This window comes from Armigeres subalbatus, chromosome 2 (assembly GCF_024139115.2).
Source record: "Armigeres subalbatus isolate Guangzhou_Male chromosome 2, GZ_Asu_2, whole genome shotgun sequence".
Lineage (NCBI taxonomy): Eukaryota > Metazoa > Arthropoda > Insecta > Diptera > Culicidae > Armigeres > Armigeres subalbatus.
Genome location: NC_085140.1, coordinates 402,170,075 through 402,195,145, shown reverse-complemented (window position 1 = coordinate 402,195,145; position 25,071 = coordinate 402,170,075). Strand labels below are relative to the sequence as shown.

The following is a 25,071-nucleotide window of genomic DNA, read 5'->3' as shown; positions in this document are numbered from 1 at the left end:
TATCTTAACCGTATCAACAAGTACATTTACACAATATTACATTAGATCATAACTACATTTAAATAAACATTTAAAAAGTTGATCGTGATCTTGTTTACATTTTCACCTGCCCGCAGAGCAGAGTACTTACAGCTTAATAATTGATAAGTAGGCTACCCCTAATAACTCAAAAACTTTACGAAACAAAAAAAAGCTCAGGTTGCTAATATAATATGTGGCAATATACAAAAAATAGGGAAATATATAAAAAAATAAATATTTTGAGTACAAGGTTATTGGATTCGTCCTACACACAAAACAAGGAAAACCTGACGACTGCTTAGAGTGGTTGATGCTTGGTCTTAATAAATAAGATGCCCTTCCCAAATGCGTGCCCCTACCCCTATCAACAAAGCATATTGTCTTTCCAAAAATTCCTTGCGCTGCATCATGCAACGTATGATTCGATTAGAATTTGTTCACCCTGTGTCCTGACGTACTCACTGTGTGTGTATATTGTGTTTTCATCCATCGTACTTGCGTGTCTAGGGTTAAAATACAATAGATTTGTAAAAAAAATGGCACACATCTTTCCAAAAGCCTGCGCTAACAGATTAAGTTCCCGTTTTATGGTATTTATTTTAGTTTTTTTTTTCTTGTATGAATACAACTTCATCCGATCATTCCAGATATTTGCTGGTAGGAGCACGTTCTGAAAGCCAACACTAATAAACATTCACTAAACATCACACTGTCAGTTCCCGGTTTTGTTCGTAATAACCATAATAGTAAAATTGTTCCAATTTTTTTTGTTTTGTTTTTTTTTTGCTAATTTTGTGTCCCGTTTTAACTAACTGACTCTTTCGGCATGTGTGTTTTTTTGTTTTCTATATCTTTTTTAGACTTTTTAATCTTTTTGCAGAGTATACTATTTACTTTTAATTAGTTTTTCTTCTTATAGAATATGTTTTTTTTTTCTTTCTTTTTATAAGATTAGTTTAGATTGATGATCACTTACTAATAGTACTACTACTACTGCTATCCGTTTGATTATTTATTGTTTGTGTTGATACAGATGTGGAGGCGTCTAGCGAGCTATTGTTACTACTACTACTGCTAATAAGATTGGGTCCGTGTTGTTGTGGTGGTGGCGGTAGTGGCAGAGTCGTCGTTGAAGACGAGACTGACGAGGATGTAAGCGACGAAGAAGACGAAGATGATGAAGAAGAAGACGATGACGACGAAGAAGACGCCGATGAGGCAGCAGATGATACAGCTGACAATGGTAGGGATGCTACCGAAACGGACGAAGGGGGTGATGTAGATGATGGTACACCGGCGACGGCAACAAGGGCCATGGCATTGGCCGGGTTTGTTCCCGGTATCGCACCGGCAGCTATTGCAGCGGCTAGCTGCTGAGCGGTAGCTGCATTGTAGTCGAGTTTGTAGACCGAATTCCGAGTTACATCCTCCATTGAAGCTTCCTGGCAGTCTAAACCTGTATGTTTTTGAGAGCCACAGTTGAAGCATGACAGGGCGGAGTACATTCCAGTTGGGGTCGTTGCACTCGGAGGATGCGGGAGAGGAACAGCAGCAACAATGGCAGGTGGCGTGTAGGCTGTGGGCACTTTTTGCTGTATTAGCGGGGGCTGTTGAACGGACTGGACCTGCTGTTGAGGTGTTTGTGGAGGTGGTTGCGACGTTCCAGCTGATCGGATTGTTTGCAGGGACTGAGTGCTGCTAACTACAGACGCTGACGCAGTTGGTAGAAAGGTCAACGGAGCGCCCCCTCCGACGGTTGCAACCTGTGTGGGATAGGGATAAATAATCTCTCCATTGTGTTGCATCGTGTGATAAGCAGCCGCTGGCGATCGGAATGCAGTACCCGGCGGAAGGGTTGTTGCCCCATGGGTCGAAATGAGAGCAGGCCGCGTTGCCAAATGCGCCGTATGATATGGTGGATAGGGAGCTGGGAACTGTGGTTGAGAGCCCAATACTAGGTTCGCACCTCCGGCCGATTGCGTCGGGGCTCCTATCAACAGAGCGTTTGACACTACGCTATTGTTATTTCCATTGCTAATATTCATAGTATTGTTATTATTATTACTATTACTAATTAAATTTTGTGTTGCTGATGTTACCATTATATCGTTACTACCGCCGACGAACTGTGGCTGCGTTTGAACCTGCTGCTGGGACTGGACCGCCGCTTGCTGCTGCGCTACCGTCTGATTATATATCACAGAACTACCTAATTGCTGTTGCTTGTCCGGACGCCCGTTAATCCTGCCCAGATTCGACGACCTACTCCGGATCAATCCCCCGATGTTGTTCGATGGTGTCGTGTTCAATCCAGGAGTCTCCGGTGGAGACATGTCTCCTGCCGAACTGCCAGAATCACTGCTGGATTTTTGCGTCAGATCAATCAGACTTAGATTATTCATCGGGTACGCTAACCCCAAGCCCGGATTTGTACCGTGGAAGTTCGACTGCTGCTGTTGTTGATGTGCTTGCTGCTGTTGATGATGGTACTGAATCTGATTGACATAGCTTTGTTTGTTCGATTGGCGGGGCAGCGTGTTATGGCTTGGCCTGAAACCATTGCGCAGCTGCTGCAGCTGAGTCAGAGCTGTTGTTTGATCCAATAGTAATGACTGTAACAACGAAAAAAATGTCAAGTTAATCTAAGCCTAATTAATAGCATGATTCAGATTGACTTACCTCATCAACTGATTTTATCGGCTGCTGCTGCTGCTGCGCTTGCTGCTGACTTTCCCGCTGATCCCGGTGGTCTTGGGGATGCGTATGCTGAGGGTGATGCTGACGTTGTTGCTGCTGTTCGCTCGGAGTTGGTTGTTGATTTCGACTGATTCGGTGCTGAACACTGCTAGTCGGGATTCGCGTCGGACTGGCCGTGCGGCTGTGGATCGGTGACGATGGATTGCTCAGATGTGGCGACGAGGATGGAGGCGGAAATGAAGTCTGAAAAAGAATATCAGCGGGTAGCGTATTTCAGAAGCCCATCCGACCGAGACTGAGACTCAGCAAAGGGATGGAACTGTTTGGTTGTGATGGTGGTGGTGGTAGGATGTTGGTGGGGTTGCTGTTGGTGGTGGTGTTCATGATGACGGGGGAGGTTTGGAACATTGGTGAAGGAGAAGTACGGGGAGATCTAGAAGAGTAAGTAGCATGGGGTGCACTCACATCTAGTCCCACCTGGAACACGGGATTACGTAGCGCCCAGTGGGGCGGCACAGTCGTTGGCGGGGGCATCGTGAAGTCCTGAGGTATCTGCATCTGCATCTGCTGAAGGCCATCGACTGTCATGTGATCACCAGCCATCATCTGCGAACGAGAAAAGGGTAAAAAAAATACTATAGTCATGGATGCGTTACGGGGCTCAATAGTTGTCGGTTATTTATTTAGCAAAAAAGTATGGGATAGCGACACATTTCAATTTTTTTACATTTGTTTAAGTATTTCTTGAAAAATGCAATTATGCACTCCAGTGCCGATTATTTCGGTATACGAGAATTCAATAATTACGAACAAACTGTCCATATATCAGCATCAGGTGAATACATTTTGATCAGCTTTCGATACCCCTCTCCCTAACGTGGAGTTGCCCATATAAATTTTCAAAAATGTGTGACCGTGGACATTTGCAATATCTCTCCTTCTCCTGAATTGTCCTCGTGGTATATGGACAGCCCCGAAGCAGCAAAAGATATTGAATAAATGAATATTTTTAGCGTGTTTTGGGCATAAGAAATAGTATTTTGGTTCGGTTCGGTTTTGGAGTGATCATATAGCCTTTCGGTACAATACAAAGATTTGTATTGTCTGGATTTTAGGGTGAAAATAGGGTAAAAATGATTCATATTTCTGGTAGGGCTAACAGATTAGAGAAATCGACGTTTGAATCTTTGTTTACAAAATCACATGCGTCCTTTTGAATAAGTACCAGAGATTTATTCATGTTCAACACTACAACATCCAGTCTGATACAACATCCAGTCTGATCTGCGCTAACGCATCCATAAACTGGTGATCACGTACATACTTTCAGAGGACAATTTTCCGACTTCTAGTGTCGTCTCCGTAGTAACATCCAATAATAGCCCCCACCGTGCTGCTCCGACTGCTGCACTGTGATGCGTGCATTGCTCCGGAATAATTGTCATCATCTTTTGAGTGTGTAGAAGCATCAGTGAGTACAATCATTATTGTTCCGGTAGTATTGGTGCTGACGACAGATCAGTCAGCTATTGCACTGTGCAGCGATTTAACTTTGTAGACATGGAGTGGAATTAAAAATTCATACTTGCTGGCACGGCAAAGCTCAAACAACTTGAAAAGGTTTAAACTTGTGCTTATCAGGTGGTTGGCAAATATTGTAAATCAAACCACTCATCGCGAAAACAAATACCTACTACCTTGCATTTTTGTCTAGCAATCTATTGTTTTAAACCAAAAAAATCAGGAGGTGGTGGAGGTGCCTGAGTTCAGTTCCCGGTCCCAATCTAGGAAATTTTCTATATCATCATCGTGTTAGCTTCGTGATATACTCACGCAAAAATGGCAACATGGCTTAAAAAAATATAAAATCCCTGGAACATTGCTAAAAATGCCAAAAGGTGGTTTTTCCCCAGGGGTGCATATTACCCCAGGTACCCCTACATACGATTTGTCAGTTTGGTACCACACATGTTTCGGACAGCAGAACAAAGGGAACCGAAGCGACAATCTTTATCTTGTAACTAACATATCTTTTCTTAGAAACAACACAGTTAATAACTGTGAAAGTGTTTAATGAACACTAATAGCTTTCTACCCTTTCTACACTATTTAAGTTCCCATTGACTAAAAAAATGTTGCTCTTCTCTCGGTTTTTCTATCCGATGTAAAAATCACAACATTTTTCATGCACAGATTTAGCAAAGACCATGTCTCATAGTAATGACTCATCAATACGCTGTTGTTGTAAATTAGCAGCACCATTTCCATCCACTCAAACACCCGACGTTGAGCGACGTCAATGAAAGGAAAGGACCCAGTGAATATGTGGGAACTACCAGATCGCGATTGGAATCTCTCACGACGGACATCCTATCTCAATTTTCTATTGCAAATCGCACATCAGCAACGTACGCTGGTAAAAATGATTGGAAACGACCTTGATTAACGAACACTGTCGCCGTTACTGGTGTACCACAACCAAACATTATGTAGACAGTTGTTTTTGAAGCTGAACTTGCCATACCCTCGAAATAGTCATGTTTTCTTAGCAAGCCCACAAAATCAAACCATGCATGGGCCAGGTGTATGTTGTGGTCGTTCGCAAAAAATATAGTGTTGGTGGGGGATAATAATCAAAAATGCACTTCCAAACTTCTATGATTTTTTTATCGACAGTAGTCAGATTTAAATTCTGGATTAAAAACAGGCTCATGTCAGGTAAGGTATCAACATCAACAATAGACAATGTCCTTTATCACATTGGGAAACCCCATTTCAATCGCCCTAGCGCTGATGGTGCCTTTCTCGTGCATTATAAAATGTATGAAGAAAATTACATAAGATAGGTCGAAATACCAATATGCCTATTTGGTTATATTTATTAGCATACCTAATCGAGAAAAATAATCGATTTAGTTTTTTTTTTCTCCAAGGGGGAATCTTTTGGGAAAAAAACAGTGATTTGGCAATAACTTCGGAACGCAATGACCGATCTGGACAATTTTCAAAAGGAACAATGGGGCCGGATTCCACGTTGAATACCGATTGCGAGCAAATTTGTCAATGATAAGTGCCTAAAAATGAGTGAGTTTTTGCGCCCATACATACACACACATACACTAACACAGACAAACATCACCTCAGCTTGTTAAGCTAAGTCTATTGAATATAACACTATTGGTTTCAGCAGAACCCATGACAAGTTTTGTTTGTGTACGACCTTCACAAATGTAGTATGTGGCAATCCATGGTTCCTTATTGTTTATTAACGTTGTTTAGACATTTCTATGAGTGTAATTTTTATTTTCATTAATATATTTAGGAACTTATTTCCATTAAATATTTGTAACGGTAGAGCCGTTATTATATAAAAATTTCTAAGAAATAAATACTGTACCGCCATCGGGGGTGACAATGGGTCTGGGGGATGAGAATGGGTCATCGCTCTCACCGGCAGCCTGGCGGTCGGATAGCAAAATCGCCTCTTATATTTCTGTCTTCTTGCCCTCAGATACATTCAATCTATTCTACAAGCATTCTAAGTACTTGAAACAGTGACCTATTCCCACCCCCATTTGACCCATTGTCACCCCCGACGAAGGTATTGATAAAGTGCATTTTAGACCCATTTCTCCTTTTTTTTGCAATTCATCGCTGGTTCTCCTTTCAACTTCTTTCATTCATTTTTTTTCTCTTCGGTTGTTCTTTCCATTTAAACTTTTTCTCTTTCAGTTGTATGTGGCCACTTGACCCGATCATTAATTTGGACTCTAGGTGGGCCACTAAAGATCAGACTAAATTACTTAAAGCTTCGAAACGGTATATTTTTTCAACTTATTTACATTGGTATCAATTAATACATTCAAAGTTAAAATTTATCTGCCTTTCGGGGAAAAAGATAGATTACGGCAAATTGTATTACTCAGAATCAAATATCTATTTTTATAAATAGAAAAAAGATATGTTGTAACACTATTTTTAAGATCAAATGAATTTATTGAGTATAATTGTATTCAGTCGAATTATTCAGCCATGATCTAGGAGATAAACTGCATATGAATAGGAGGTCGGACAGCCAACAGTTGGAAAAAGTAAATAACATTTAAAAAACTACTATAGTTTCAAACCCCTGATTAATCCACCTAGCGATCCTGTTGCCTCCAACGTGCATTGAGGAAAGTATTTAAGGACTGTCGAACAAAGAACTGATTTGATGAGGTGAGAAGGTATCATTATTTAAATTTATTTGCAATCACTGAGAGATTACCTGTCCAACTAAGAAAATGTTTGTTTTATGTACGTGTGTGTGCTTATCTGTGTGTATGTGCGTATGATTGTGCCACGTTTGGCCTAAAGTCGTTTGGCCTAATGCCGTTTGGCATAAGGTCGTTTGGCCTAAAGTCATTTGGCCTAATGGTCGTTTGGCCTAATGGTCGATTGGCCTAATGGTCGTTTGGCCTAATGGTCGTTTGGCATAATAGGTACATATAGGCGTAAACGGTTGAAATATATTGTTATATGAAATTCTTTTTGTAGGTGCAAAATAAAGCCATGTGCATGTGATCAAAAAGCGTTATACAAAGTAACGTTAAAATATTGCAAATCACTTTTATAATACAATAAAACCAGGAATTTATAAAAAGGAAGGTATAAAAAACAATTAATCAGATATATTTTGGCAATGTCGACATATGAAAACAGTATAACTTGAAAGAACTGATCATGCTTCAAAGAAGGCATCAACATTTTTGGAAAATGCTTGTCATATGCAATACCAAAGCAACATGCAGTAAATCTAGAAAGAACAGCTCATACTTTAAAGAAGGTGTCAACCATATTGTAAAGATTGTATGCTACCTATACAATGTCAAAACTCAGACCCCATTCGATTTTGGCATCACGTTCGGAACATTTATGTTGCCAAAATCGAATGGTTTTTGTTTTCTTATGATACTTTAACATTTCTTCACGTTTTGTGACGCTAGACACACTGTGACCTTTTTTTACATTAAGATACTGATTTTTCTTATATTTATGTTGTAAAAATATGTTGGTTTTTCTCAAAATTGAGCCCATAGAATTTTATTTCGAAATAAAAAGTGAAATGAAACCCAATTTTAATCATCTTTTTTAGTATAATTTCAGGCAAAATATACATTGAAGAAAGTGAGTTTCCAAAGAAAACATCAAGAACTGTACTGCCCTGAATCGCATATCTGTCCCATCTTTGCTGGGTTTCCTATTCATATGGGGAAAATATGCGATTCACGACAGTGTACTTCAGACAATATTCGGCTAAAATTGTGAACGGCTAAATAAAGTGAACCCAAACTTTTGGCCTATACAATGTCATTCTATGCACTTGAGTAAACATTTTGATTTTTAAAAATAAAACATTTTTTTCCGCCTAAAAATTATCAACGTCCCTCAAAGATGATTAAAATTGGGTTCCATCCAAGGTTCCATCTCACTTTTCATTTCGAAATTTTGTGGGCTCAATTTAGATAAAAATCAACATATTTTTACAACATAATAATAAGACAAATGAGTATCTTAATGTAATATTTTAGCACATAAAAAATTAGAAATTATTAGTTTCAAATACCTACGGTGCAAGATCTACTCAAATTCTTTGTATTGAGCTAACAATACCCGAAATCGGATGTAAGACGGCGAAAATACGACCAAAAATTTTTGCCTATATTTTTTTAGGGTGAACCCAAACTTTTGGCCGGGAGTGTACATATCGTATGTGACTGACGATGATTATCGGATGATGATGTTATACACCAATAATAGTAATGTGGATTTCCAAAAGTAGCATTAAATAAAATATTAACATTTTCACATATTTTACTACAAAGAATAATTTACGTTTTTCAAATTATGCCAAACGACCATTAGGCCAAACAACCATTAGGCCAAACAACCATTAGGCCAAACGACTTTAGGCCAAATGACCATTAGGCCAAACGGCCTTATGCCAAACGTCATTAGGCCAAACGACTTTAGGCCAAATGACCTACAACCGTGCGTATGTGTGTTAGTGGTATGTGTATAGTAGTAGGTATGACAAATCCTGGGAAATGCGTATCATCGGTACGGTCGGTACGGTACGGTCCCATCGTTCACACCGCAAAAATTGGAAGACTGCGATGAGCCGGGCACGTAGCCAGAATCTCGGACAATAAACCCAGTGAAAATGGTTATAGACAACGATTCGATGGGCACGAGAAGGCAAGGTGCGCAGGACAAGCATGGACCGAGTTGAATGGAGAATGAGAAATAAATAAATAAGTGTGCGTACATCCTGGAAGGTTAAAAAAGAAATGTTGACTAATTTTAAACATCCCGACCCAAGATTTTTTTTAATTCAAGGGCTACCAAGAACTGAGTAGAGCGCATAGAACGAGCATAATTAAATGTATCACTGCAATTATGTGAAGAACAATTAAAAACTTCCTGAACACCACGCGAGCCTACGTCCATATGATATTTGAAACGATTCCACAACGAACTTGTTTATCAAATGCGCACTGAGCACACATCGCTACACGCATAGAAAAGAAACAGGAGGAACTTTCGCTAAGTCTATTTTGCGTCGAAGCTTTGCATACTACTTTGCTTCTACATACTACTATCGATTCGGAGCAGCTGACAATGTTGCGAAGAGATGTTTGGAATCAATGTAGCATTGATTCAACACCTGTTGAATATAAACTTAACGGGACAATAACGAACATCACGAACTAAAAGGAATTAACACTAGCTAGGGGAATGTGGGCCACGACGAACATCAGCGATAATTTAAAGCTGCCAAAGAAACTTTTGAATTGACGACCAAATTAAATATCGTTGTCTCCGTAGAAGCAACTCAACTATATTTGAGAAATATGATTATAAAATAAACTTATTAGATATCAACAATTTTTGCACAAAAATCAGTTAAAATTTTTACAAAACAAATATGAGTTTTACAATACGCATCACTTCATACTCAACGAACTGAATGTATTAGAATATAAAACCCGATTCTCGAATGGTACTACATATAAAAATTTGTTTATCAAATTTTGTACTGTAATACACACTATGAGAAAGGCGAATAGATGCAAACTTTGGAGTTAAAAACAAGGTTGCAGAACCCTGAGTTTTTGCAAATTTGTTTTCTATATATAGGTAGGTAAATCAGTTATTAGAGCCAATTCTGATAACTCACTTATTATTAGAACATGGAATGCAGAAATAATCTTGGCCTCTAGCAACGTTAACCAGCCTGCTGAGGTCAGCTTTGATAAAAATCATATCTGGATGAGCAATTTGCTACTCAAGATTTCACCGAACAAATAAGATCCGATTATTTTCAGTCTGGAAAAGTCCAGTTCCAATAGTTCTAGGTTCTTATAGTGAACATAGTCAGCACAAATTGTACAATCTAATTCGATCATGATTTTTATTCGAATACAACGAGCCCACACATCATCTATTCATCGACTTCAAAGCCGCATATGATACAATCGATCGATACCAGCTATGGCAGCTAATGCACGAACACGGATTTCCGGATAAACTGACACGGTTGATCAAAACGACGATGGATCGGGTGATGTGCGTAGTTCGAGTTTCAGGGGCATTCTCGAGTCCCTTCGAAACCCGCACAGGGTTTCGACAAGGAAGGGGTAATACGAAGAGCAGGGATAAACACGAGTGGTACAATTTTCAATAAGTCCGTCCAGCTATTTGGCTTCGCCGACGACATAGATATTATGGCACGTAACTTTGAGAAGATGAAGCCTACATCAGACTGAAGAGGGAAGCCAAGCAGATCGGACTAGTCATCAACACGTCGAAGACGAAGTACATGATAGGAAGAGGTACAAGAGAAGACAATGTGAGCCACCCACCGCGAGTTTGCATCGGTGGTGACGAAATCGAGGTGGTAGAAGAATTTGTGAACTTGGGCTCACTGGTGACTGCCGAAAATGATACCAGCAGAGAAATTCGGAGACGCATAGTAGCTGGAAATCGTACGTACTTTGGACTCCGCAAGACGCTCCGATGGAAAAGTGTTCGCCGCCGTACCAACCTGATAATCTACAAAACGCTCATTAGACCGGTAGTCCACTACGGACACGAGACCTGGACGATGCTCGTTGGACGCACACTTGGAGTTTTCGAAAGGAAAGTGCTGCGTACCATCTATGGTGGGGTGCAGATGGCGGACGGTACGTGGAGGAGACGAATGAACCACGAGTTGCATGAGCTGCTGGGAGAACCATCCATCGTTCACACCGCGAAAATCGGACAACGGTGGTGGGCCGGGCACGTAGCCAGAATGTCGGACAGTAACCCGGTCAAAATGGTTCTCGGCGCAGCGGGCAAGGTGGATCGATCAGGTGGAAGATGACTTGCGGACATTCCGTAGACTGCGTGGTTGGCGACGTGTAGCCATGGACCGAGCCGAATGGAGAAGACTTTTATATACCGCACAGGCCACTTCGGCCTTGGTATGAATAAATAAATAATAGGGTGGCTCAAATTAGTATGGGAAAAACTTTTTTCAATTTTGTTGATGGGCCGCCCTCTTATTCGGTTTCATTTGATGCCGTGATGCTCTGGACAAAATTTCAGCCAAATCGGTCAACGTTTGGGCGGTGCTAAACTCGTTGGAAGTTTATATGCGAAAATGTATGCAGAAACATCCAAAAACAGTAAATTGCAGCTGGACTACACAACTTACGATGAAGAACTATGGTACTCATTCAGATCTTGGAGAATTTAATACAGAATGTTATGCAGAAAACCGCGAGAAGATTAGAGTTTCACCGGCTTAGTTATTAGCTGAGACGAGACCTGCAAAGAGGAAAAAATGTAACTTCAGCTGCTGCCAGTCAACTGCTGTCACGAACTGTCAGGTGCAACCAGCAGCTTTTTGAGTGAAAGTATTGGTATCCCAAATAAAATATTCCACATCATTTTTGTTTTACCAAGACTTTTTTACTTTAACGAGTATTCCAAACCTTCCGTTTAGCTTGTTAATAATCAGTAATAAACCTGTGTTTTGTTCCCGGTATAAAAATCCTTATGAAAATGAATTAACTATTTCGTGAATTGGATACACTTTTATTGTGCTCAGAAGGGTCCACCTGGGGCTTAGGTGAAACAGTCAAGTAAACAGTTGAAACTCGATGGTCAACTGTGATGAAAAGAAGAACAAGTGTCAAAACAAGAGAAAAGAAGCAGCGTCTTTGCAGGTCTCGTCTCAGGTTATTAGCATTTCTCTGAAGTGGGGTTTGAGCAAATTTCGTTTCTTTTACCTTTGAAAAGAAATAAATTCACCCCTACAACACTCCAGTAAAATGCTAATATCTTTGCGTAATAAACTCTAATCTTCTCGCGGTTTTCAGCATGACATTCTGTATTTAATTCTACAAGAACTGAATGAGTAGCATGGTTCTTGATCGTAAATTGTGCAGTCCAACTGCAAACCACTGTTTTTGGATGTTTCTGCATACATTTTTTCATATAAACTTCCAACGAGTTTAGCACCGCCCAAACGTTGACCGATTTGGCTGAAATTTTGTCCAGAGCATCAGGGCATCAAATAGAACCGAATAAGAGGGCGGCCCATCAAAAAATTTGAAAAAGTGTTTTTTGAGCCACCCTAATAAATAATAATGAGTTCAATTTATCCAAAGTGGACCTTGATTAACTCAAAATTGAGAATATTCAATTTACTCTAATATGGGTTATTGGCCTGAGCAACCCCGGTGAGGTGTTTGCATCTTGCTCTAGTTTGCAATCATGGGTAAGAAATGGAAAACTACCCAATTTTGGGTAGATATTTTCAGCGATATTCAGCGTCCGTGTAGAAGACATCTTCTTCTTCTTCCTTTTGGCATTACATCCCCACAATGGGGCATGGCCGCCTCGCAGCTTAGTGTTCATTAAGCACTTCCACAGTTATTAACTGCGAGGTTTCTAAGCCAAGTTACCATTTATGCATCCGTATATCATGAGGCTAGCACGATGATACTTTTATGCCCAGGGAAGTCGAGACAATTTCCAATCCGAAAATTGCATAGATCGGCACAGGGAATCGAACCCAGCTACCCTCAGCATGGTCTTGCTTAGGGCCGCGCGTCTTACCGCACGGCTAAGGGGGGCTCAGAAGACGTCTAGATTTGACATTAGAGAATTCTGGTTCCAATTGCTTTTTATTTCATTTTACTTTTTGACAAGGCCAGCTAGTTCCTCAAACGAAAACGATGCCACTGGTTTTCATTTGGAAATCACTTATATACAAATGGCGTAGAGCGCCGCCGATACTACAAAAAAGTCAATTGAATACTGTGAATACTACTTAATTAAGTTGAAATAAACTGATGTAAGAAAAAGTGTACAAACAGAAAACATTTTTTTTTCAGGTTGTACAGTAGAATAATATACATGAATACGGTATACAGACAACAAGGTAGGCTCGTAAAAAAAATGACACTTCGAGAGTGACGCATATTTTATCACCACAGAGTACAAAAGTAAGCATGCTGAGACCGTAGAGCATCGTCTCGGTCCAGTCCAGCTTGTCCAGTCCAGTCCAGTAGTGACGACACATTCAAACTGCATGTTTACATACGTGTTGAGCATGCCTTGTTTTTTGTATGTCGTGTACATGAATTAATAGAATGAATACCTGGTGATTTTTCCCTATTTTTGTACAATTTTGAGAAATTTCCGACTTTTTCCGCATTTCCCGCATGGGATTCCAATTTCCGCATTTTTCCCGATTTCCCGTATAACTGGCCACCTTGCAAGCAGCAAGAACAAAAACAAATCGGGACTGATTTACCATTTGCAGGGTTGTTACGAAGATCCTGAAATATTTTCCGCGCCAAATCCGCGCTGACTTAAATCAAATCCGCGCCATTTCCGCGCGACATGAAATCCATTTCGCGCCAAATCCGTGCGACTTAGAACTATATTCTAAGCAAAGACACGTGAAATGTAATTTTTTTTATCACAATTTCTGAACGTCATCTCTTCAAGCTCGTTTTTTAAATAATATTCTTATTCTTCAATGGCAATATATTCCAACTGGAATGCTTGCTTTTCAACTTAGTATTATATGAGCATTTTCTCTACATACTAAGTAACCTGCAGTTAGTATTACAACCACTCTAGACGGCCCTATTCACCACTAGGAATACTCAAGCTAAGTGAACAAGAACTAAACAGCCAAAACTATTTCAATAAGCACCGCTTTTTAAATTAGATGATGGTTGTGGCATGTTCTGTTCCGTTATTGTCAATTGATTTTTTGTTGATCAAACTTTTTAAAGTTCGGCACAAGATACATTGATATACAAAGGTCAGATTTGATCATAATTGCTCATAAATAAACTTGACAAGTAATAGAAAATCAGCCAAAACCGTAATTCCTACTGAAGTAAAAAAAATATGCAACTTTGTTGTAATTATTTATCACAAGACAAACTTGCGTAGAGATTAAGGAATTAGACAATGCAGCTTCGATTTTAAACAAAACTTTTGTAAAACAATTATTTGAATTCATGGGTACTCAAGCTCCGTTGATTTGCCAGTCAGAATTCTGAATTCCTCCGGAAAATCCAGAAGAATGTTTTCAGAAATTTCTTTTAAAATTTGGCGGAATAATTTGCATAAGCTTTAGCAACATCTCAACAAATCTGTTATTTGTGTGTTATTTCACCTTCAATTCTTGTAGACACATTCCGGCGTGACGTTACAACGTTTTGACGTACTTTTAAATGTTTTTTTGAAGAAAACTTGCATAAAACATCAGTAAACATATGCATATTATTACATATTCAGAATCCTTATAAAATTTCTGATCGAACAGATATATCAACTTCGAATTTGTGTAGAAAAATGGCTTTCTGGGATGAAATTTGCTGCGTGACGTTACAACGCGCGTGAATTCGTGACTTTGTACCTCGACTTAAACATGGTTAATTATCTGCTCTGATCGTTATTTTACTCAAAAAATAATGAACACCCTTCAAATATATGAGGATAATCGATGACCCTACGGGGTAATATGCTTAAAATACGGACTAAGTTCGTTTTATCCGACATCAACATTTCGTGACGTTACAACGCGAGCTACTCTAAAAACAGGTTTTTCAATGCGTTGTAACGTCACGAAAAAAGTATTCCACTATAAAATCAATTTCAACATAAGTTTTTGATCCGTATAAATTGTTATTGTACCAAAATAGGAAGATATAATATTCGATAATTTATTAGACGAAATCCTGGTTTTTAATCAATGGCACGGAGTGTCAAATCCCCAAATATGCAATCTGGAACACATATTTTGGTTTCTTTGCAAGATCCCACCAAGTAGAAACAAAAACGTGATCGTTCGAGCATAATACAAAAGATATTTTAGTTACTAGATAAAGATTGTCGCTGTCGTCGCTGTCCGGAACATCTTTTGCTGGCGAGGATAGGGGAGCTAAATGTCAAAGAAGGAAAATCCATACGATTTGACAGGTATGTACCACACATGTTTCGGACAGCAGAACAAAGGGAACAGAAGCGACAATCTTTATCTAGTAACTAAAATATCTTTTCATAATACCCAGTATTTGGTCTTATGTAAACATTGCGGCATAACTGAAATTGAATATTTTATGAAAAAATACATTTGAAATCAAATGATAAATTATATCGTGATATCGCATGCTTTGATGCTTGGGTTTTCAAACGCCAAACTGAAGATAACTGCAATAGCAAGACAAGATCTGAAAAATTGTATTGACAGATTGTTTATTCCACGCAAAATACAAGATACTTCAAGAAATCTATCATTAGTTATCTTATAAGTATATTGTTTATCAACACCATCGTTGATGGTGTCACATTTCATTTGGTATCGGACGCATGTAGATGCAGCCGCATTGACTTACTGACGCCCAGACTTCTACACCGCGACATCTCATATTGATGGTTGCATAGTACTATTCCTGTTCCTAACTAAACTGGCACCTTTGGAGGCAGTATTTCTTTCGGCAAAACAAATTCAGTAACCTGGCCGAGGTCTAGTTGATCATGTATGTGCGTGTACGCGATATTTTAGTATAAATAATTCGATAAGGGGAAACTGAATGAGCACAATAAGATTTTAGAATAGATTTGCTCGTGACAAATTGCAATCGACGGAGAATCCTGTCCCATTATATCTTATTGGCTTGATCGCACTATGGGATTAAATGTTTTGGCCAAAATAAAAAAAAATATACACTAAAACCATGAAAAAAACTCACTCATTATATCACTCATCATAACCTTATCCAATTTGCTCATGTTAAAGTTGCATTCGACGGGGAATCCTGTCTCATTGTTTCCTATTGAAAATTGACAAAATCGAACTATGTGATCAAAAGTTATGGCCAAAATACTAAAATACAAAACCTGTATTAAAAAAATAACTTTTTCGGCATTTATGCTTGTCCGGTTTGGTTGCAACAAGTTGCGTTTGGCAGGACAATTCACATTGCGTATAAGCAAATCTTAAAAATAAGACCTTTCCACCAATCAGTGTTATTTCAGTCTTTTCTTATATGTTTCTCAACCCTTTTGATCGAACGAGAAAAGCATCATCACCACTAGGTGGATTAATTAGTGTTTTTAAAATATAAATCGAAGTAGCCGTTTACGCTTTCATTGCTTCTGCTTGTAATGCAAAGGCATTCGAGAACAAATTTCAATGCCATCGGAGTCTGCGAGGTGCAAACGCATTTCATCGAGCTTTAAAACTATTCCCTGAAGTCTAGAAGTCTAGATTAGAAGTCAATATAGCTGGTTGTACTGTGGGCAAATATCAATTGCCATCACTGTTGTATTTATTCAATGTGAAAAAAATAGCACTATGTTGTGCATTTTTGTTAGTACCCGCTTTATTTTACTTTACAGAGAATAATTCAACAGATTTTTCACTTGTCCTGCATATTCCGACGGAAATGGGTGATATCGCCTAAGCACTACTTCACCCTATATCACATCAATTGAAAACTCGCTTTCTATATTTATATTTATATGTTCAACCTAGAGCTGAACACAAATTAAGTCAATCTGTCCGGACATGTTACAAGCTCCGTAGGCTTTATGAAGAATGTTTTTCCGTGACGTTACAACGCAAACTTCACCTAGGTGAAACTCAGGCTATTTACCACCGATTTTCTTTCTATTACCACCAAAAGAAAGCTTTTTTTGAGTACAAAGAGCATACGAAATTTTGAATTCAAGGCTTATATGTACTTCTCAGAAAATTTAAAACAGTCAATTTTTCGTGACGTTACAACGCTTTTTAGTGACTGATTTTACCTTGCCGAAAATCAGTTTTTCTTCAATTTCAAATCAAATTTCACATAGGGCACAGATTCTATACCTTTTCTTCTTTCAATAGGTGACAACAGAGTGCAAATTGATGCATCAGAACCCAATTTACAGTCAATTTGGGCTAATATGTCTAAACAGCCGTCTCTCTTCATTATTATCTATTAAACTAATTGTTAGTCAAAAACTTATTTGAGCTTGAGCTTGAGCTTGATTGACTGCTCGTAGTTGCTACTCCATTATGACCAGATCAGCTGTTCTTGCACAGGGAACCAACAGATGTTTGCTTGGGACTAGCACACATCTTCAATGTACAAGTACTGGTGATCTCATTTGTTAGGTCATACTGGCGCCTGCCACGTCAGAATGCAAGTCAATGTAGGGAAGGGGAGGAAATGATGATGCAATCACTCGCCCACTGCAAGCCGAATATACCTCTGCACTTGCCACGAGTTCATGCGGAATTTGTTGGAATTTCTGGGTTAGGTTGGAGAGGCAGAGGTCCGTCTTGGTTAACGAGCTGCCAATGTGATAGATAGGAGAAGGTAACTGATGGAATTTCTAATTGGATGTAGGAAACGAGCCCTCTAGTTCATTTCCAATTCTAGCAGATTACTGATAGAATACTCAAGTTGAAGATATAGGAATAGTAATGGAAACGGTATGGAAGTCCATTTCCAGTTCTAGCGATTGCTAGAACATGAGAAATAAAGAGAAAGATATGAAGTAGGAGAATGGAACGGACCTGGGATTGAACCCACGACCTCCTGCGTATGAGGCAGAAGCAGTAGCCATATGACTACCAAGCCCGCTTATTAAACTAATTGTTAGTCAAAAACTTATTTTTCGTCAAACTAATAACATACCAAATATTTTATTTGATGATTTAGGTATTGTAAAATATGGAAAACACATGGATAATGTCAAAAATTGAGTTTGAAAAGTTGGTGCTCTGGTGGACCTGTCCGAAGAATGTGTCTGTAATAATCTTCTCTAAGAGTCCATGCGTAAATTCCGACAATATTTTTAGTGGAAACTACTTTATTTTGACCGTACTGGAATTTCAGCCAAAATCTCTGAGAATATCTGCGAAAACTTCTCCGAGAATTCCTGCAGAAATTCACTATTCGTTTGTAGATTCATCCCAGAAATTGCTGCTAATCCTCCGGGAATTCTCACGAAAATTTTGGCGGATATTCCGCCAGAAATTTCTTTACTTATAACTTCTCGGATTTTAAATGCTACAAACTTTTCTTAGGCTGTGGAGATTTGATGATATAAGTATCATGCTAAGTGGTTCATTGTAAAAGAAATAATCAATCAGAAACCGACAGATATCTCGGAATTACAAAAGAAATTGAGAAGGTAAAATTGGGTGTTCATGTCCTTTAATAGACATGATCTGTGATGTTTCAGAATGGATTAAAAATGGCAACAAGTGGCTTCCCGCTCCTCACAACATATGTTAAAAAATACTTAAGAATATAATACATGCCATTCAACAAGGACATGAGTGAATTCGAAAAATAGTGTTAATAGTCTTCAAACGTAAATTTTAATCTCAACAACATCTGCTAATGAAAGATCCAGAAAGACATAAAACTAATTTTTAAATACACGTCCTTAGATCTAGCATTTCAAGCATAATTTTTCATAACGACGTATGTAAAAAATATGAGGATTCGAGAAATCCTTTGCTGAAAGTTGGCAAAACTTTTTCTAAAACTGTTTTAAAACTAAATATTTTTTCAATACTTTTTTCCGCTGGCATGCATCATTACAAGACACGTAATAAGCGTGCTTCACAGTAAAGCTCAGTTCATTCAAATTCATTGTGAAAAACGATTAAATTATACATACACCGGTATGCTACACGTACGTCGGTGTACATTGGTCGGTTTTCCATAGTGCACGATTGACGCAACTGCAGTTTTGTTTTGTTTTGATTTTGTTGTTACATAGGTCGCTCTTAGTTCCCATATGTTAAAGCGACGTATGTAACAGTGAGACTTCAAAAATAGAAATTTTTACATACGTCGATTCACAAAAAGATTAAATTAAAGAATTTTAAGATCTGAAATCAGTAAAATCGATGCGTATTATATAAAGCCGCGTGTGATTGTCACGTTGTATTAAAAACCCCGTTTTGTTTACTTTTGTTACATACGTCGTTATGAAAAATTATGCTTGATTTTATTTATTGTACCGCTCATAAAAAAAACTACTCCTCCGCTTATTTTTAATCGCAACAAAATATGAGCGCCAGATAGTCGCCTAAGAAAAACATACCTCCAGAAAACGCTACTTCACGCATAGAAATTTCACATAGTTGAATCAACAATATTGTTTGTTGAATTCAACTCATTTCGTTTGTTGGAGCAACAATGTTGTTTTGTAAGACAGAATCACCGTCTGCGACCAGAGGTCGCACAGACTGAACACTTAACATCTAGCATGAGACAACGGACAAGGATATTTACACAACACCCAGTGGACCAGTGGAGAACTTTTCGCTTTACGAAAAAAATTCTCCTTACCGGGGCGGGCATCGAACCCACACTCCACAGCACATGCGTTTAGACGATTGACGTCGCTAACCGCACGGCCACGAAGTTTTAGCGAAACAACAATCAAATTTGATCTTACCGACAATATTGTTATCTATTTCAACAAACAAATTTGTTGATTTTGCGTATTTTTTCCGAACGTGTAAATTAAATTTAGCTTGTAAATATTTACAAAACCCACGAGGTTTTTTATTACAGTGAAAAAAATTGTTTATTTCATTTGTGCAGCGGAATCGTTGTAAATAATTCATTTTTAGGTTTTTGATTCAAGTTCCAATTCAATGAAGACAAGGTACGTGCCCCATTTTTTTGTAGAATTTTATAATATATTTTTTGTGTTTTTACAGCATGAAACACGACGGCCACTCTTCGATTCCCTTCCGCATGGTTATTCTGCCAGACGATTTTATGAGATTTTTTAATTACAAATATGTAGTTATTGAACAAACAGCATAATTAATTGTAAATGAATAAATAGTTATTCATAATCTTTATTCCATTCAATGAAAAATGCGATAATTGAAAATAATAATCGTGCATCTAACCTAGAATATGCGGTGCAACAATACCGATAGTTGATTTCACAAAACTGATTGTCAATTCAACTGAAATGTTTGTAGAATGTACAAATCTGTCAAATTAAGAGGGCAACAATCACGTGTATTTGGATCAACAAACATTTTGGGTTGAATTCTACAAAAATGTTTGTAAGCCCTGAGTTAACAAAATAATTGTTAAGTTCAACCCAAGTTTTTGTTAAATTTACAATCTATTTTTCTACGTGTTTGATATTTTTTGAAAATTTGACCGCCACGTGGTGAATTGTGGCGATGATTGCTTTGATAGCACGTCCTATTTGCTCTGCGGATAAATTATTAACATCTATGAAAGCCGTGGAAAATGATCACAAAACTTGTCATTTTGTTGCAAGGCACAATATTAAATATTCACCTAAAAACTAAATCCGCGCCAAATCCGCGCGAAATCCTAAAATCGTTATGTAAATCCAAATCCAAAACCACGAAATCCGCGTAGTCGTAACAACCCTGCGTAACTTATTATGTAAACAAATATTTTTGTCCCACTGGTCTCCGAAAGGTAAAGGGGGGGAATAAAGATCAAAATGAAAAAAAAAATCAAAAAAACTCCTCGAATTTGTTAAAGAATGTTTTGAAAATCCTCAAAATTTATCCGAATTTTATTTTGTTGCCCCCTATTACTTTTTTAAATATTACTTTTTGGCAAAAAAAAAAATCCGAAGGAGGGGGGGGGGAGACAAAATAGTGTTTAAATATTTGTATCGGCCTAGCATTTTCAGAGAAAACCATGGTATGTAAAACCATGGTAATCGACAGAATCGGTTTTCCTCTAGCCAGCGGATAAGTGCTGTAACTCTGTACCCCGATGACCGATTGAACTGAAATTTTGGTAGTGAACTACAAATATGTTGAAATTTACACCTACTAAGTAGCATTTTTTGACGTAAACTACGTCTAAGGGGAAGACTCGGATACAAGTGACAAATGAAAATTTCCAAATTTGAGACCGTCACGAAATCATGTAAGATTTGTAACATTAATAGGTCCTTTAACTTTCAATGGATTTTAAACATTTATATATCAATCGATTCGCAAACTCTCTACCAATTTGCCAGTAGTATTGAAACGTTTGATTATCAACGCTAAACTATTGAAAATTTTAGTTCTTTCATACATCATGCATCCCCTATACAGCACGTTCCAATCCTTGGTAATTGCCTACTTTTAGGGTATTATCAATTATTGAACTGGTGTGTACGAATTTGGTGGCCCAGCTGCTAGTCAGTGGGGTCTCTACTCCCTCACAGAGTGGGAGATACTGCTAATGCTGGGTAGTGGTTTCGGTGGGATGGTTCCTTTATATAAAGAGGAATAACTAGTTCAGTGTACTATATTTGGTTTTACGTAGTTTACGTCGAGCGGTCGTGTCTTGTATACAACCCCACCTTTTTTCGAATGAGGCATTCAAAAATTACGCACTAGGTCAAATTGTTCAAAAAAATAGCAGTTTTTATTTTTGATATATTGACCAATTCAAATGTCAAATTCCACAATTTGTATTTTTAAATTATAAACTTAATGTCTTGCAGCATCTGAATTCAAATTGATAACATTCCAATCAATAGTTTTCCTGATATTTCCAAAACAAAAACTGCTATTATTTTGAACAATTTGACCTAGTTTGTAATTTTTAAAGGCGTCATTTAAAAAAATTGATAATTAGTATGTGTAAATTTCAACATATTTGTAGTTCACTGCCAAAATTTCAACTCAATCGGTCATCGGGGTACAAAGTTACAGTTTGTCAAAGTTGACCATTTTGTATGAAAAACGGCTTCCGCTGCTATTATTCTGAACACAGGTGTAAGTGTATGTAAAATCCACATTGTATCACATACACTTTGTATACTTTTGCAATCTTATTGGAACTGCACTAAAAAGGTTCGTTTCTGTAGTGCAGAGTGGTGCACTGGGTGCACTATTCGGTGAAGCTACACATCAAAAACGAAAACGACATACATAAGACAAATTTTTGGACAGCTCAATTAAGTACCTCTTGATCTCAGGTTTTGTAACTAATAAGCAACCGGTGATCAATAAAATTACAAATCCACTTTTATTTGTTTTTCTTTTTTGTTTATAGTTTATTGGGGTCTCCATTTAGCCTTGTGAGCAAAGGCGTGGGATTGTCAAACCGGAGATGTCGAGTTTGATATATATTATATAATAGTAGATACTAAAATACATTAGAATAATCAAGATTTTCTAAACGTCAAGTTGGTGTCATCAGTAATTCAAGGAAGGGTTATTTCAGATGAATTTGTCCTATAAATGACAAATGACATAACATAACTATAATTCCAATAAGAGTTCTAAGCACCAAAAACAAATGGGCATTAGGTAAAAAAAACATGTTTCTGTTGTTATTGTGTTCGTACTGCTGATGCAGAAAATATGTTAGGGGGGAAACATAGGCTGACCAATACAATTTTACGAAGGATAACATAAACAATGTTACATACCTGTGCAATAGGTGCCTGCGAAAAACCCGGGATCGGAAGTGGAACCTGCTGCTGGTTGGGCGGAGGCACTGCCTGCTGCGGTGGCAATGGAATTTGCATCGGTATTGGCTGCTGTTGAGGTGGTTGAGATGCTATTGGATGCTGCTGGGATTGCCCCGGCTGAGGAGGCTGAGTTTGCGCCGACGATGGTGCCATCCCCAATGGCGTCCCCGCACTAGTAGGAGGGGGTGTCGCATTAGATAGACTATCAGTCTCCTGTTGCTGTTGGTGGTGGTGGCCAGCACCAGAGTTGGTTTTCAGTTCGCAGTTTTTCAAGTTTTTGAAAATATCACCACATATCATGCGTTGTTCAAACGAAAACACTGGATGGTTGGTAGCCATCGTGTATACCAGCAGCAGCTCCTGTAATACGTCTTCGTCAAAGAGTCGTGCGAAGTCCCGATTGCCCCAACCTTCGAGCGTCTTGAACAATTCATTAACGCAGGTATGATTGCAGGCTCGGATCAGCGCAAGGAACATCGCCATCTTTCGACGGTTCTTCCGATCCGTGGGTTCTCCGCCCTGGCAGGAAGCGATATCCGAGATGAATTCCTGGGGATTGTTCACCCGCAGTTCGATGCCCCGCAATTCTTGGGCATCTCGCCGCCCAAGTTCCTCCAGACACGTTCCCAGGAAGCGCAGCTCGAATGGAAGGCACATATTGAGCAAGGTGCACATCGTATCTATCCGGTTGTAGCTCTGTAACTCTTTGAACCAGTTTACGACTTCGTCCTTTGTATTAATCATTTCCAGCAGTACATTTGACGTCAACCGAGGCCAGAGGGGCTTGTTTTTGCTATCCACTGCTGCCGATGTATTTGTCGATAATGTCGCTAGGATTTCTCCGATACTTGCGCCGTGTAAGAATGCTGAATACGATCGAATGATCGACGTCCGAGTTGTCAGGTCCGGAAGTTCAGCGTTTTCTCGCTATTGTTATTGTTGTTATTCTCTGCATACGGACGAACGACCCGTGGATACACACTCAAACATCAGGAACGATTTTACATAAATGACCACATCAACACAAACACTTTACGACCTGGTGTTGTATTCCAAAAATTTGGAATTGCAGTTTTCTGCAATTTTACGCAAGAAGAAACGCCAACATAGAGATCGATGCAAGAAACAAAACTCACTTTCCAAAAGCAACTAACCCGTGTTAATGTGTGAAAAGGAGCCAAAAACCGTACAAAATAAAAACGTAATTCTCTTTATGCCTTGTCTTGCTTTCTGGGTTCTCTTCTTCGAGATCGCAATTTTCTTAAGGGTTTCTTCTCGTTGTCTTGCCGTGTTCCGACTCTTCAGCGTTTAATAAGGGGTGCTCCGCAAACTCTTTTTTTTCTACGCGCTGCTGTCTTTCTCTACTGTCAGTCAGAAATTTTCAGCTACTTCCTCCTCCACCTTCCACTGATGTTGCTGCTGATCGCCAGCAAAAGGAAAAAGAAATTTTTTCACACAAGCTCTCGTTCACGGATTTTTATCTCCATTAGCGGGCCGCACTTTATGTAGAACTCACACCCGATTTTCATTACCCCGGCTACATTAGCGAGGAATACGGTGAATCTTCCCAGTTTAAATGCTGTGCTTTGTCGTTGTATTCCGAACTACCTAGTGCTGGGCCAGAAATTTACACTTCCTGCGCCACCATCATAAGTACACCGCGAAAAGAGAAAGAGGAAGATGGTAGTAAAAACGGGAAAACACTCTCACGCACTGATAGAAACTACAAGACGGGCGTTTGACGACGACAGCCTGGATAACTTTGTTCCGACGGTTTTCTTCTCGGGCTAATTCCGGAATTCGAAATCCGATTTTTCACCACACATTTGAAAAAAGCGAAGACAACGACGACGAATTGCACCGAGAAAATGTCTAGGGCAATATAATTTTCTTCCTTTTGCTTCTACTCTGGTTGCTCTCTCTCGTATACAGTTTTCCTCCTCACTCTTTGATACTGCCAAGACATTAATCGGCAAAGGTGATCGAGTTGGGCATCTTGAATGGATGAAACATACAGGCAATTTTCTTGCAAGTAAGGAACGCGCGTACCTAAATTTGACAGATTCTGTGACAGCTGTCAAATTATACACGGCGAATCGGAAACTCTCATAAATATTTATTTGAATTAGGCTTTCAGCGATCGTGTACACGGTTAGAAAAAAGTACCTAATTTTAGGTACTTTTTTTCTTTTGCATCTCCCTCCCTCTTTCCTTTGTTGTCATAAAATGAAGAGCAAAACCACTCAACAAGGGCATTAAAGTGTGGGAACCCAACGTTGAGTAATCTCATGGTTACAAAAGTTG

The 25,071-nt window shown here is 38.8% G+C and overlaps 1 protein-coding gene across 4 annotated transcripts; it reads right to left on the bottom strand.

The window, feature by feature from the left end:
- LOC134213313 (mucin-2) lies at nt 1-24,720 on the bottom strand. 4 transcript variants are annotated; one of them, XM_062692265.1, is made up of 5 exons: nt 23,922-24,719; nt 22,726-23,843; nt 3,184-3,324; nt 2,701-2,961; nt 1-2,633 (listed from the first exon to the last, which is right to left on the bottom strand). In XM_062692265.1, the coding sequence occupies exons 2-5, from the start codon at nt 23,509-23,511 to the stop codon at nt 990-992; spliced, it is 2,832 nt and encodes a 943-aa protein (XP_062548249.1). In that variant the 5' UTR covers nt 23,512-23,843; nt 23,922-24,719; the 3' UTR covers nt 1-989. The 4 variants fall into 4 exon arrangements, with proteins under 4 accessions (XP_062548249.1, XP_062548250.1, XP_062548251.1 ...); XM_062692266.1 differs by having other exon boundaries at nt 24,482-24,719; XM_062692267.1 differs by having other exon boundaries at nt 3,196-3,324; nt 22,726-24,720.
- Between the last annotated feature and the right edge of the window lie 351 nt (nt 24,721-25,071).

Excerpts from the sequence above, each read along its gene's own strand:
- LOC134213313 (XM_062692264.1), bottom strand. The coding sequence starts at position 23,511 with ATGATTAATACAAAGGACGAAGTCGTAAACTGGTTCAAAGAGTTACAG. Across the intron at positions 3,325-22,725 it reads CGCAGGCACCTATTGCACAG|ATGATGGCTGGTGATCACAT; the intron begins GTATGTAACATT and ends TCTCGTTCGCAG. Across the intron at positions 2,962-3,183 it reads TGTTCCAGGTGGGACTAGAT|ACTTCATTTCCGCCTCCATC; the intron begins GTGAGTGCACCC and ends ATTCTTTTTCAG.